General features: G+C 42.4%; 1 protein-coding gene across 2 annotated transcripts in view; it reads left to right on the top strand.

The window, feature by feature from the left end:
• The window catches only part of LOC143297768 (serine-protein kinase ATM-like), a 113,926-nt gene that overhangs the window by 38,112 nt on the left and 64,836 nt on the right, over nt 1-10,978 (top strand). For both annotated transcript variants that reach the window (XM_076610238.1, XM_076610239.1), the window contains exons 24-28: nt 2,045-2,191; nt 2,939-3,099; nt 3,612-3,867; nt 7,464-7,558; nt 9,801-9,927. In XM_076610238.1, coding sequence (XP_076466353.1) covers nt 2,045-2,191; nt 2,939-3,099; nt 3,612-3,867; nt 7,464-7,558; nt 9,801-9,927 — 786 coding nt within the window. The remainder of the gene's footprint in view (nt 1-2,044; nt 2,192-2,938; nt 3,100-3,611; nt 3,868-7,463; nt 7,559-9,800; nt 9,928-10,978) is intronic.

Raw genomic sequence — 10,978 nt, 5'->3', positions numbered from 1 at the left:
AAAATCAGTGACAGGATTGATGAATACATAGAAAGTATTAACTGCACTCCAAACTCATGTCATACTGATCCCATTTCACCAGCATTCTGCTGTCAAGGGGTTGGGAATGTGGGGTTGATGGTCAAAAGTATATGGGTACTGATACGGAGATGTTCACTTGTGTTAAAGATCCTGTAATCCATGTCAGCGTTTGGTGGGTTATGGAAACAAGAACATACCCAGCATGCACACCCCCGAAAACAGAGTATGGCTGCCTACATGGCGGGGTACAAACGGTCATACACGTAAAAGCCCACTCGTGTGCATACGAGCGAACGCAGAAGAAGAAGGTTAAAAGTACAGGGGTATTATTACAGTGATGTTTACTTATATTGTTATGTCTATGAATGATATTGCTCATTACAATAACAAATGTATATTTGTTTAGTTTTTATTTCCTTTCTGTTTGTGGGCTGTGGATCCCATGTTAGTATTTATAAGGGGACTTTACATGTTTGACTTCTTTTATCCCACCATATGGGCAGTCATACTCTGTTTTTAGGGTTGTGCCTGCTGGATATGTTCATGTTTTCATAAACCACTGACATGGATTATGGGGTCTGTAACGTGTGCATGTGAAAACACAATAAGGGGGAATTAAGGCTCCAACAGGTCTGTACATATGTTGACCTGGGCGATCAGGCTGGCAGGAGATTTTTTATTCTGCAAGAGCCACTGAACCTGGACAGGTTGAGACCAGACAGATTGTGATACACTAGTCCTCCAGGTTGGGGTGGGGTGGGGGGAGCTCCCCTGTCCTTTAAATAATGAATTGCTTCAGAAATGCCAACAAGAGAAAACCTTGAAACCCCTGAATGAGGAAGGGCCTCTGTCTTCTTAGAGGCTTCCAGGCAGACATTGATTGATTGATATGGATATGGATACTTATATAACGCTTATCCTTGGTCGGAGACCAGGCTCTAAGCGTTTTACAAACTCGGGGTCATTTGCACAAGAGGCTGCCTTCCTGGGTAGAGCCAACTGATGGCTGCCACTGGGCGCTCATCATTCGTTTCCTGTGTCATTCAATCAGATTTCAGGCATGCACACATAGACACTCAGACAGACTTGTAGCATTTTACATGTATGACCATTTTGTTTATTTACCCCACCATATAGGCAGCCATACTCTGTTTTCAGGGGTGGGGGGTGTATGCTGGGTATGTTTTTGATTCCATAACCCACTGAACGCTGACATGAATTACAGGATCTTTAACGTGCGTATTTGATCTTCAGCATGTGTACACACATGAAGGGGGTTCAGGCACAAGCAGGTCCACACATATGTTGACCTGGGAGATCGGAAAAATCTCCACCCTTTACCCACCAGGCACCGTCACCAAGATTCGAACCCAGGACCCTCAGATTGAAAGTCCAACGCTTTAACGATTCGGCTATTGGGCCCGTCTTGAGACATCAAGAAGATGGGCCATACCTGGAGCCAGATAGAGGGCAGAGACACAGGACAGGTGACTGTGGAGGTCTCTTGTTGATGGCCTATACCCCAGGGAGGCTGAAAGGTCTAAGTAAGAAATTATGTAATGGTTTGCTGCCAGGGTCTTTTTGACGACCTATACCCCAAGAGGAGTGAAAGGCCTAAGTAAAAAATACTGTAATGATTAACAAATAGTAAAGAGTGGCAACTCTGTCCACACACAAGGTACATAACTTCAAGCCAATGCTGCTTATGCTACCAATTCAGCTAGCACACACGTAAATAAAAGGTACATTGGAACAAACCCAGACACTTCCCCAAAAACGGGAAGCGCCGGGCTTGCTCTTATACCGATCATTTGACTTGTGCACACAGAAGCAATGGCAGAAGAAATGTGCAAACACAAATTAGCTTTTATTCAAGACTGGCATTGCCTCTTTAATCCTGAACAAGCCACACAGAACACACGGACAATACAGAACAAACACATGGTTGCCTCGGTGGGTTTTCAACTTGATATTAATAAACAGTGAGGCCAGGAGATCAACAGATGTAATGGTTTGCTGCCAGGGTCGAGAACGTGGGAACCGAATGGCCAGTCTGCTGTTGGTGCTGTCGACTGCCGCCATGACCAGTCCTGTGTGTGAGAAGAAGGCTCTCTTTGCTCTCTGCCTGGCCATTCAGGACAAGAACGTGGATGTGTTGCTGGTTTCAAAGGTAAAGAATGGCATCTGTGTCAGATAAGAAGATGTTGTTTTGTGTCATAGACACACACCCTGAGGTCATAAGTTAGTGGAATGTGTATTTATGTTTTGGGGTTCTTCTCATGTGCCTGTAGTCATTAGGTAATGATGTGTGCATTCATGGTTTGGAGTTCTTGTTGTGTGTCTGAGATAAAAAAAAAAAAAAAAATAATGATGTGTGCATTCATGTTTTGGAGTTCTTGTGTGTCTGAGGTAAAAAAAAAAAAAATGATGTGTGCATTCATCGTTTGGAGTTCTTGTTGTATGTCTGAGGTAAAAAAAAAAAAATAATAATAATGATGTGTGTATTCATGGATTAGAGTTCTTGTTGTATGTCTGAGATAAAAAAAAAAAATAATGATGTGTGTATTCATGGTTTAGAGTTCTTGTTGTATGTCTGAAGTATAAAAAAAATTAATGATGTGTGCATTCATGATTTGGAGTTCTTGTTGTATGTCTGAGATAAAAAAAAAAAAAAAATAATGATGCGTGCATTCATGATTTGGAGTTTTATGTCTGAGGTAAAAAAAAAAAAAAAATGATGTGTGCATTCATGGTTTGGAGTTCTTGTGTGTCTGAGGTAAAAAAAAAAAATGATGTGTGCATTCATGATTTTGAGTTCTTGTTGTGTGTCTGAGATAAAAAAAAAAAAAAAAAAAAAATGATGTGTGCATTCATGGTTTGGAGTTATCTACAGATTGGATGATGTCTGTACCGACAGATTCTGAAGAAGATGTCAGCTGCCCTTGGTTACCAAGCAACCAGTACGTACCTGTGCAATCACCTGCCCTACCTGGTCAACGAGTGGCTGAAGATGGACTATGCGCTGGATACATTTCCATACACTCTTCTGGAGTGTGACGGTCGCCACAGCTTTTACAGGTGACTGATGTCCTCCCTGTTCCTGGTTTTTGTTCGTACAGTCATGAGATTTTTGTAGCATAGATTATGTTAATTGGGCATGCTTTCCAGTGTGTTATTATTGTTGCTACTATGTTAGTATTAGTATCATCATTAATATTTTCATTGTTGTTGTTGTCAGTGGTAGTTGCGGTAATAGTAGTTTGGGGTTTTTTTGTGTGTTTTTGTTGTTGTTGTTTTTCTTGTTTAGTTTAGTTTTGTCTTGCACTTCAACCTTCTTTTCATTGTCAAGTAATGTGTGTATTTTCGCCATTGCGTTTGTGTATTGCTTGTTACATATGAACGAGCACGATATAAGCTCATGCTTGTTGTTGCTCAAGTCTTCTTAATTGAACGCTGTATTGCACCTTGTTTCTTGATATTAAAAATGTTTAAACCAATTGTGCATGCTTACCTTTTTGTACTGTTAATCTCTTGTAGTTAAGGAATCTTACATATTTCCTATATTTATTTCTTTATTTAAATTTCTGCAGTGGCCACTACAAAACGCTGGCACCGCTCCTGGTTGTGCAAGGCAGCACAGATGCACTCAGCAGTCTGGCAGAGGAGTTGGAAATGTCTGTCCAGGATGTGCTGATGAGTAGTCTCCCTGCAATCCTTGTGCACATTCTGCCCGTGTTTGCAGTGTCGAAGATGTCAACATCGTCGGGGAGTGTGTCTGCGATCCAGCGTCGTTTGACGAATGCAACAGCCTGTTATGATTCACTGGTTGAACAGCTCAGCAAAGAGGTGTGTTTCATAGTTTAGGTTTTGGTTTCAGAAGGTGTGTTTCATAGTTTAGATGTTTGGAGTTGAAAGGTATATTTCATAGTTTAGATGTTTGGGAATTGAAGGTATGTTTCATAGTTTAGATGTTTGGGATTGAAAGATATGTTTCATAGTTTAGGTGTTTAGGATTGAGTTATCTGTCGAGAAAACTTCTGCATTACATTTCTGTGAAAGGAAAGATTGCTGGAATTGGCAAGTTTGGAATGTGAACTAGATGAACGATCAGCGATGTAAAAAAAAACAACAACAACAAAAAAACAACAACATATGATTTTAAAGTTTGACACTAAGATTTAAGCGTGTTTGTTAATGGGTGATGGGTGGGAGAGAAATACTAAATGTGATTAAACAGGGAAACAAAAATAATAAGGTTAGTGACATTTCGTGTAGCGTTCACGTCCTCAAATGTGAAGTGGATCGACACAAATTAAGGTAGCACTAGGGGTAGAATTTTGACCAAAAATCATTAAAAAATGTGTTTTGTGTTTGTTGTGAATTTTGCAAGAATAATGTTTCATAAAGCCTTACATGTGTGTGTTTTGTTTGAATTATTACTCAAAGTGTGTGTTTTTAGCTGTTTTTGTGAGTGGGTGTGAGAGAAAGTTGTGAAAAAAAGATCGAATGCATCCAAAAATTGCCCATTTTCAATCGCGCCTACCGTTGCTACGACGCCATGAAGCAAGGCTTGTGACCTACTGAACTAGAGAGGAAGAAACGGCCTTCACCATGAGCCTAACTAGCATAGGAAAATTCCTACACAGCCAGCCTGCCAGGGCCTAAAAGTGGGTCACTGGCTTGCTTCTTGTTGGTGAAGTGATTGGCCGGTTCGGTCACGTGGCCGATCTGAGCTTTATCATTGGCTCTCAAACGACTTCCTGTTTGCAAAGCGTCTGCTATCTGTGTCTATTCAGATCGATCAACAACTATAAATTTTGGATTATTTTAGCAATCTTTGAAAAGATAAGAATGACAAAGGAAAGAAAAGTTAAAGTTAGGCCCCTCCACAAGTTTAGGAAGCGGCGGAGAGGTGGGAAAAGTGCTCAGCAAGTCAGCACTTTGCAGACAAAGGCAAGCACTAACCCCCCCCCACCCCCCTTGGAAACCGAAACAAGACATCTGAACTCCACTGCCCGTCATGCAATGAATCGGTAAGTTTGTTTATCTGACATCCTCCCCCACCCTCTGTCTCTTTCTCTGCCTCTCTCTCTCTCACCTTCCCTCTCTTGGTTTACATGTGTGATGGAGTGTTTGGATGTTGAAGTTTGTGTGTGTGTGAAGTCAGTTTCTCACACATGCACATTCATTCTCTCTCTCTCTCCCTCTCCTGTGATTTACATGTGTGATGGAGTGTGTGGATGTTTATAGTGTGTGTGTGTGTGTGTGTGTGTGTACATGCCCCCCCCCCACCCCCCCCAAAAAAAAAGTCACTCACACACATTCTCTCTCTCTCTCTCTCTCCTTTCTCTTCTTCTCCCATACATGTATACACAAACACATACCAATTTTTTTTTTTCCAGAGTGCAGTCAGCAGCAAGAAAAACATCAGGAAAAGAGAAAGGAAGGAGGCAAAAAATTGAGACAATCCGGCATCGAGAACGTCAAGAGCGGTGTGAACGAGGAGGAGAGTTGTATGGGGCAGGACTGTTCTGAACACCAAAACAGCTTTCTTTTTTGTTTTTTGTTTTTGTTTTCTTTTTATGTTATGAACAGACACCTGAAAAAAAAATTTGTGTATAAATTTACCTGTTTTGTGCCTTGGTCTACTAGGAGAGACAAGACCAAACTTTAAATGCAATTTTCTCAAAACGTTCATTTTTCGTGGACTTGCATATTTGTGCAACGAAACACATACACTTCCCATCAGCATAATGACACCAAATATTGTGTACTAATGTAAAAATGGCTGCTGAGTGCAATAAGACTATCAGGGACATTCTATCTCAATTACTTTACTTGCTACATGTGTGAGATGTGAACTGTCATTGCGACTGAAAAAACACCCTTTTTGATTGAGTGGTGAGTGAACATTATAAATTTTTTACCAAAGCTTTCATGTGTTAATTGCACTCTCTGGTCACTGAAGTGAAACTCTGTTATATCAGACACTTCTCAGAGAGGCAGCTTCTATGAGATCTAGTCTGCGAAATGGAGCTACCCTTCAGAACATTAGAAATATTCATAACTTTAATTCTAGTCAAGCTGTTTACTTAAAAATTGGTGTGTGGCATACCTTTGATGTCTTCTCTCTTTGTGCCAAATTTCAGAGTGATACATTACTTAGAAGTTGAGAAACAAAAATACCCCCAAATCTACGCCTAGCGCTACCGGCGGTTGTTCACCAACAGGAATTGGTGCTGTCAGAGTTCATGTGATCATACATATTTGACGAACTATAATAAGCAGGGTGTCATTTTCATTAGTAATTATACAATGTTTCATAGCGGTTCCACCAGGGGTTATGATGTTCAATGAAGCACAGGTGGCTGTGGCGGGAGGGAGAGAATCTGAGCGTGCTGGTTCGAATCACGGCTCAGCCACCGATATTTTCGCCCCCTCCACTAAACCTTCAGTGGTGGTGGTCTGGACGCTAGTCATTCGGATGAGACGATAAACCGAGGTCCCATGTGCAGCATGCACTTAGTGCATGTAAAAGAACCCACGGCAACAAAAGGGTTGTTCCTGGCAAAATTCTGTAGAAAAATCCACTTCGATAGGAAAAACAAAGAAAACTGCACGCAGGAAAAAATACAAAAAAATGGGTGGCGCTGTAGAGTAGCGACGCACTCTCCCCGGGGAGAGCAGCCCGAATTTCACACAGAGAAATCTGTTGTGATAAAAAGAAAGAGAAATACAAATACAACTTCACTCATTTCTGATATTTTTTTGAGCGGGCGGGCCCGTCTTTTCACTGTTAGCCGCGTGAAATTTGGCCAAGCAGAGCAAACCAATAGGCCTAGTTTGCATCAGTTTGACATGGTAAGTATATGTCACACCAAACATGGAGTATAATACAAACTCCTCCTGTTGATGGCACACAAAGAAGACCGGGGTCTGCTTTTGGTTTTGTCTGTCTGGCAGTCATTGTTGTTGTCCTTTGTTCTGCTTGAATTTTTTTTTTCGTTTCTTATCAGTCATCAGTTCATATGTGCTTGAAGATCTAGATTTACATCTCACTGGCGTTAGTTCCTGTGTAGTGTATACACTTCCCATGCCTCTAGTTCTTGTCATTACTATGCAGTTGACACAATCTCTGACAGGGAAGACTTATCGTCCTGCGTTTTCCACCATCTTGATGATGCGCGCGCGCGTGTGTGTGTGTAGATGTGTGTGTGTGTGTGTGTGTGTGTTCAAAATCAGGTGCCATCACCTGTCAGTTTCTCAAATGTGACAATGAAATCCAGTGGACAGAGTCATAATCATTGTTGTATGATTTTCTTGTTCAGTCCTGTGGAGCAGTTCTTTCTGCACAGTGAGAAAGAGATGGTTTGAGAAATAAATAAAACAGGAAAAAGAAAAATGATGCTTCACAATATTGTGCTGTTGATTGTTGATTTCAGACAATAGAGAGAAGCATAGTGAATCAGCTGGGCAACATTGTGGTCAGCACACTGGGCTGTCTTGCCTTGGACAGAGAGCGACATTCTCAGGAGGGGTTTGTGTTTGTTTTTTGTTTCGTATGTTTGTAGGTGTGTAGGTGTGTGCGCATTTTTAGAATCTGATGCTATATTCACTACATGTGTGTCGTGAATACAGTTCAGTTATGATTTGCTTCTCTTGTTTGTTTTGTTCTTAAGTTTGTTATCCTCCATACCCCAAAAGGACTGAAAGGAAATTGAATCTTGAATATTGTGCGTGTGCGTGCGTGCGTGCGTGCGTGGTGTGTGTGTGTGTGTGTGCGCGCGCGCGTGTGTTTAACCCCTTGACTGCTGAACCTAGGTGAAATGAGATCACTGTGGCTCGAACCTGAAGAGCAAGTTCACTGCATTGTATGTACTTTTGATCGGTGTAATTGAATTCACTGAACAGAAGTAATGCAATCCCAGGAAAGATCCAAATACAGAAAGGTGACAGATGTCCTGACCTGTGGGCTCTGTCTTATCTCAATGATGGGACAGCTTTTCACTGATGAACATATTTATCAGGAGCAGTCAGGTGGTTAACCCTTTCACTGCCATGGTCGCATTTTGGCACCAGCTAAGTAAAGCACCCATGTCACTGAAATGCAACCAGATGATGGGCCTTTGAATCAATATTTGTCTTTTTGGTGTTAAAACATGATGTATGTTTGTTTTTTTTGCGAAGTGAGAGAACGGAAAGAAAGGGGCCTGGAGAGATAGGGAAGCAGTTCAGGAGATCAAGAAACAGTGTATAACACGGAAACATGTACACACTCATGTTGGAGTGCAAAAGCTTGCATGCGAACGCAGCTACATCAGCATATGAGCTCGTAGTTACAGTCACATGAGAGTGAATGAGTTTTGGATAAAAGATTGATGATTTGATAGATTACCTTCTGTATGAGGGTTTGAAAGAGATGGGTGGTTCATTGATGTGTTAGCATGCATGTTTGTTTATGCATGTGTATGTGTATATATCTGTGTGTGTGTGTGTGTGTGTGTGTGTGTGTGTGAATGTACATTTGATTGCATGTGTGTGCTTGTATACAATGATAGTAATATTACACACTGAAACTTTCACCTCCAAGACAGGGAGCCCATGACATTTACATTAAAGTTGTACGTATACATACATGCATTCAGGTATAGTATATCATACACAAACAGGTGCATGTACATTCAAACATGCAAACGACCATATATATACTTGCACGCACGCTACCAGCAGATCAAGAAGCAGTATCACTATCAGTAGCTCGAGGAGGCGTCACTGCATTCAGACAAATCCATATACGCTACACCACATCTGCCTGACCAGCAGCGTAACCCAACGCGCTTAGTTAGGCCTTGAGGAAGAGAATAAAAAAGAGGAAAAAAAAGAAGCATTAGTCAGTAAGATGGAAGGCAGAATGGAAGAGGCGTGCTTTGAGAGTCTTTTAAACTGAACTGAGAGTCCACATGATGTCCTGAGAAGGGCAGTTTTTCACTGCACATACTTTACTGTGACCCACTAGTGCAGACTCCGGCAGGGAGTCCGATTCCTGTCCTGTGCAAACTACTATCCACCTGTGCGGAGAAAACGAAAGTAGCTATGGCCGATAACCTCCCGTAAGTAGGTTACCTCCCCTCTGTATCCCTGACTAGCTTCCTCCAAGGTGGTGGTGGTGTGTGTCCATCGAGATCGATGATGACCATCATTGTCATCCAGCTGGAGGATGGGGGGAGGGTGGTGGCATCAGTAAGCATTGCAGAGAACATGAGGCTGAACAGTGTTGGAGCCAGGACGCAGCCTTGCTTGACACCATTTGTGACAGGAAAAGGAGCAGATGTTTCGCCATTGTCCTGGACTCGAGCCTGCATGCCTTCATGGAATTGGCTGACCAAAGAAATAAATTTCCAAGGGCATCCGTACTCTTCCACATTCGCTCTCTACTCACGGTGTCGAAGGCCTTAGTGAGGTCGACATAGGTGGACATAGGTGTATAGAAGGCCCCTTGGCAGAGTCAGGCATCAATGTAGGATCCTCTGTCCGAGGCACTGTTTCAGCATGGAGCTGTGTCTGTAGGAAAAGCACCTTCGTACCTGACCTTGGTTGGTGAAGGTCAAAATGGCGGAAGGACAGGATCAGGCCCTGCCTTCCTCTGCCAAGTCCAAGATACAGTGTATATGAATTCACTGCCCTGATAGCCGCAGAAGCCTTTGGGACACTTAACCTTTAACTTGTACCTGATAGCCATAAAAGGATTTGGGACCTTTAACCTTTAACTTATAATGCAGAACCTGTGACCCGGAACCGAACCCACCATCGTACAGTGAGGACGTTGTGAGAGCCACGCTGGACTACCTGACTCAGAGCTTCTCTGGAAGCACTCGCTCTCTTGTGGCTGTGCTGGCAAAAACACCGGTGAGTATTCTGTGTATTTCCTTGCCATGTGCAGTAAGAAATTACGGCATGCCAGCTGCTGTAGCAAAATGGTTAGTGTTGTCGACTGATGACTAGGGGAGTGATGGCCTAGAGGTAACGCGTCCGCCTTGGAAGTGAGAGAATCTGAGTGCGCTGGTTCGAATCACGGTTCAGCCGCCGATATTTTCTCCCCCTCCACTAGACCTTGAGTGGTGGTCTGGATGCTAGTCATTCGGATGAGACGATAAACCGAGGTTCTGTGTGCAGCATGCATTTAGCGCACGTAAAAGAACCCACGGCAACAAAAGGGTTGTTCCTGGCAAAATTCTGTAGAAAAATCCACTGTGATAGGAAAAACAAATAAAACTACACGCAGGAAAAAATACAAAAAAATGGGTGGCGCTGTAGTGTAGCGACGCGCTCTCCCTGGGGAGAGCAGCCTGAATTTCACACAGAGAAATCTGTTGTGATAAAAAGAAATACAAATACAAATACAAATGACTGTGAGGCCCCATTTGACATGTATTATTTCAGTCAGTGTCTGTCTCCACCCAGAGTTGAGTATGCTGTGAGCTGTAATGGGAAATCCAGGTACATACAGTCCAGGGTCATCCACTTAAAAGATTAACCTATGGGTGTGTTGATCAAATTTCCTTACCAACACTGCCAGTGTCTGTATGTCTCCCCCTGGTTGATGCCAGACAATGAGAGTTCAGCCCTGTCAAGTCTTCCAAAAACTTACATTGACACGCATAGCAGCAGCATCCTCACTTCCATTATCTTCCATTATCATCAAAATAAAGATAATAAAATGTCCGAAATTCTGGGGGGACACACACACACACACACACACACACACATAACACAAAACACACACACATAACACAACACACACATAACACAACACACACACACACACACACACACACACACACACACACACACAAAAAGAGTGCGAGAAGACTGTGCAAAGCTATTGAAGAATGTAGGTTTTGCTTCACAGAATTTCATAATCACAACTTTTTGTTGTTATTTTTTTAATGGAAGCATG

This window comes from Babylonia areolata, chromosome 23 (genome assembly GCF_041734735.1).
Source record: "Babylonia areolata isolate BAREFJ2019XMU chromosome 23, ASM4173473v1, whole genome shotgun sequence".
In the NCBI taxonomy this organism is placed as follows: Eukaryota; Metazoa; Mollusca; class Gastropoda; order Neogastropoda; family Buccinidae; genus Babylonia; species Babylonia areolata.
This window is presented reverse-complemented; position numbering and strand designations above follow the sequence as displayed.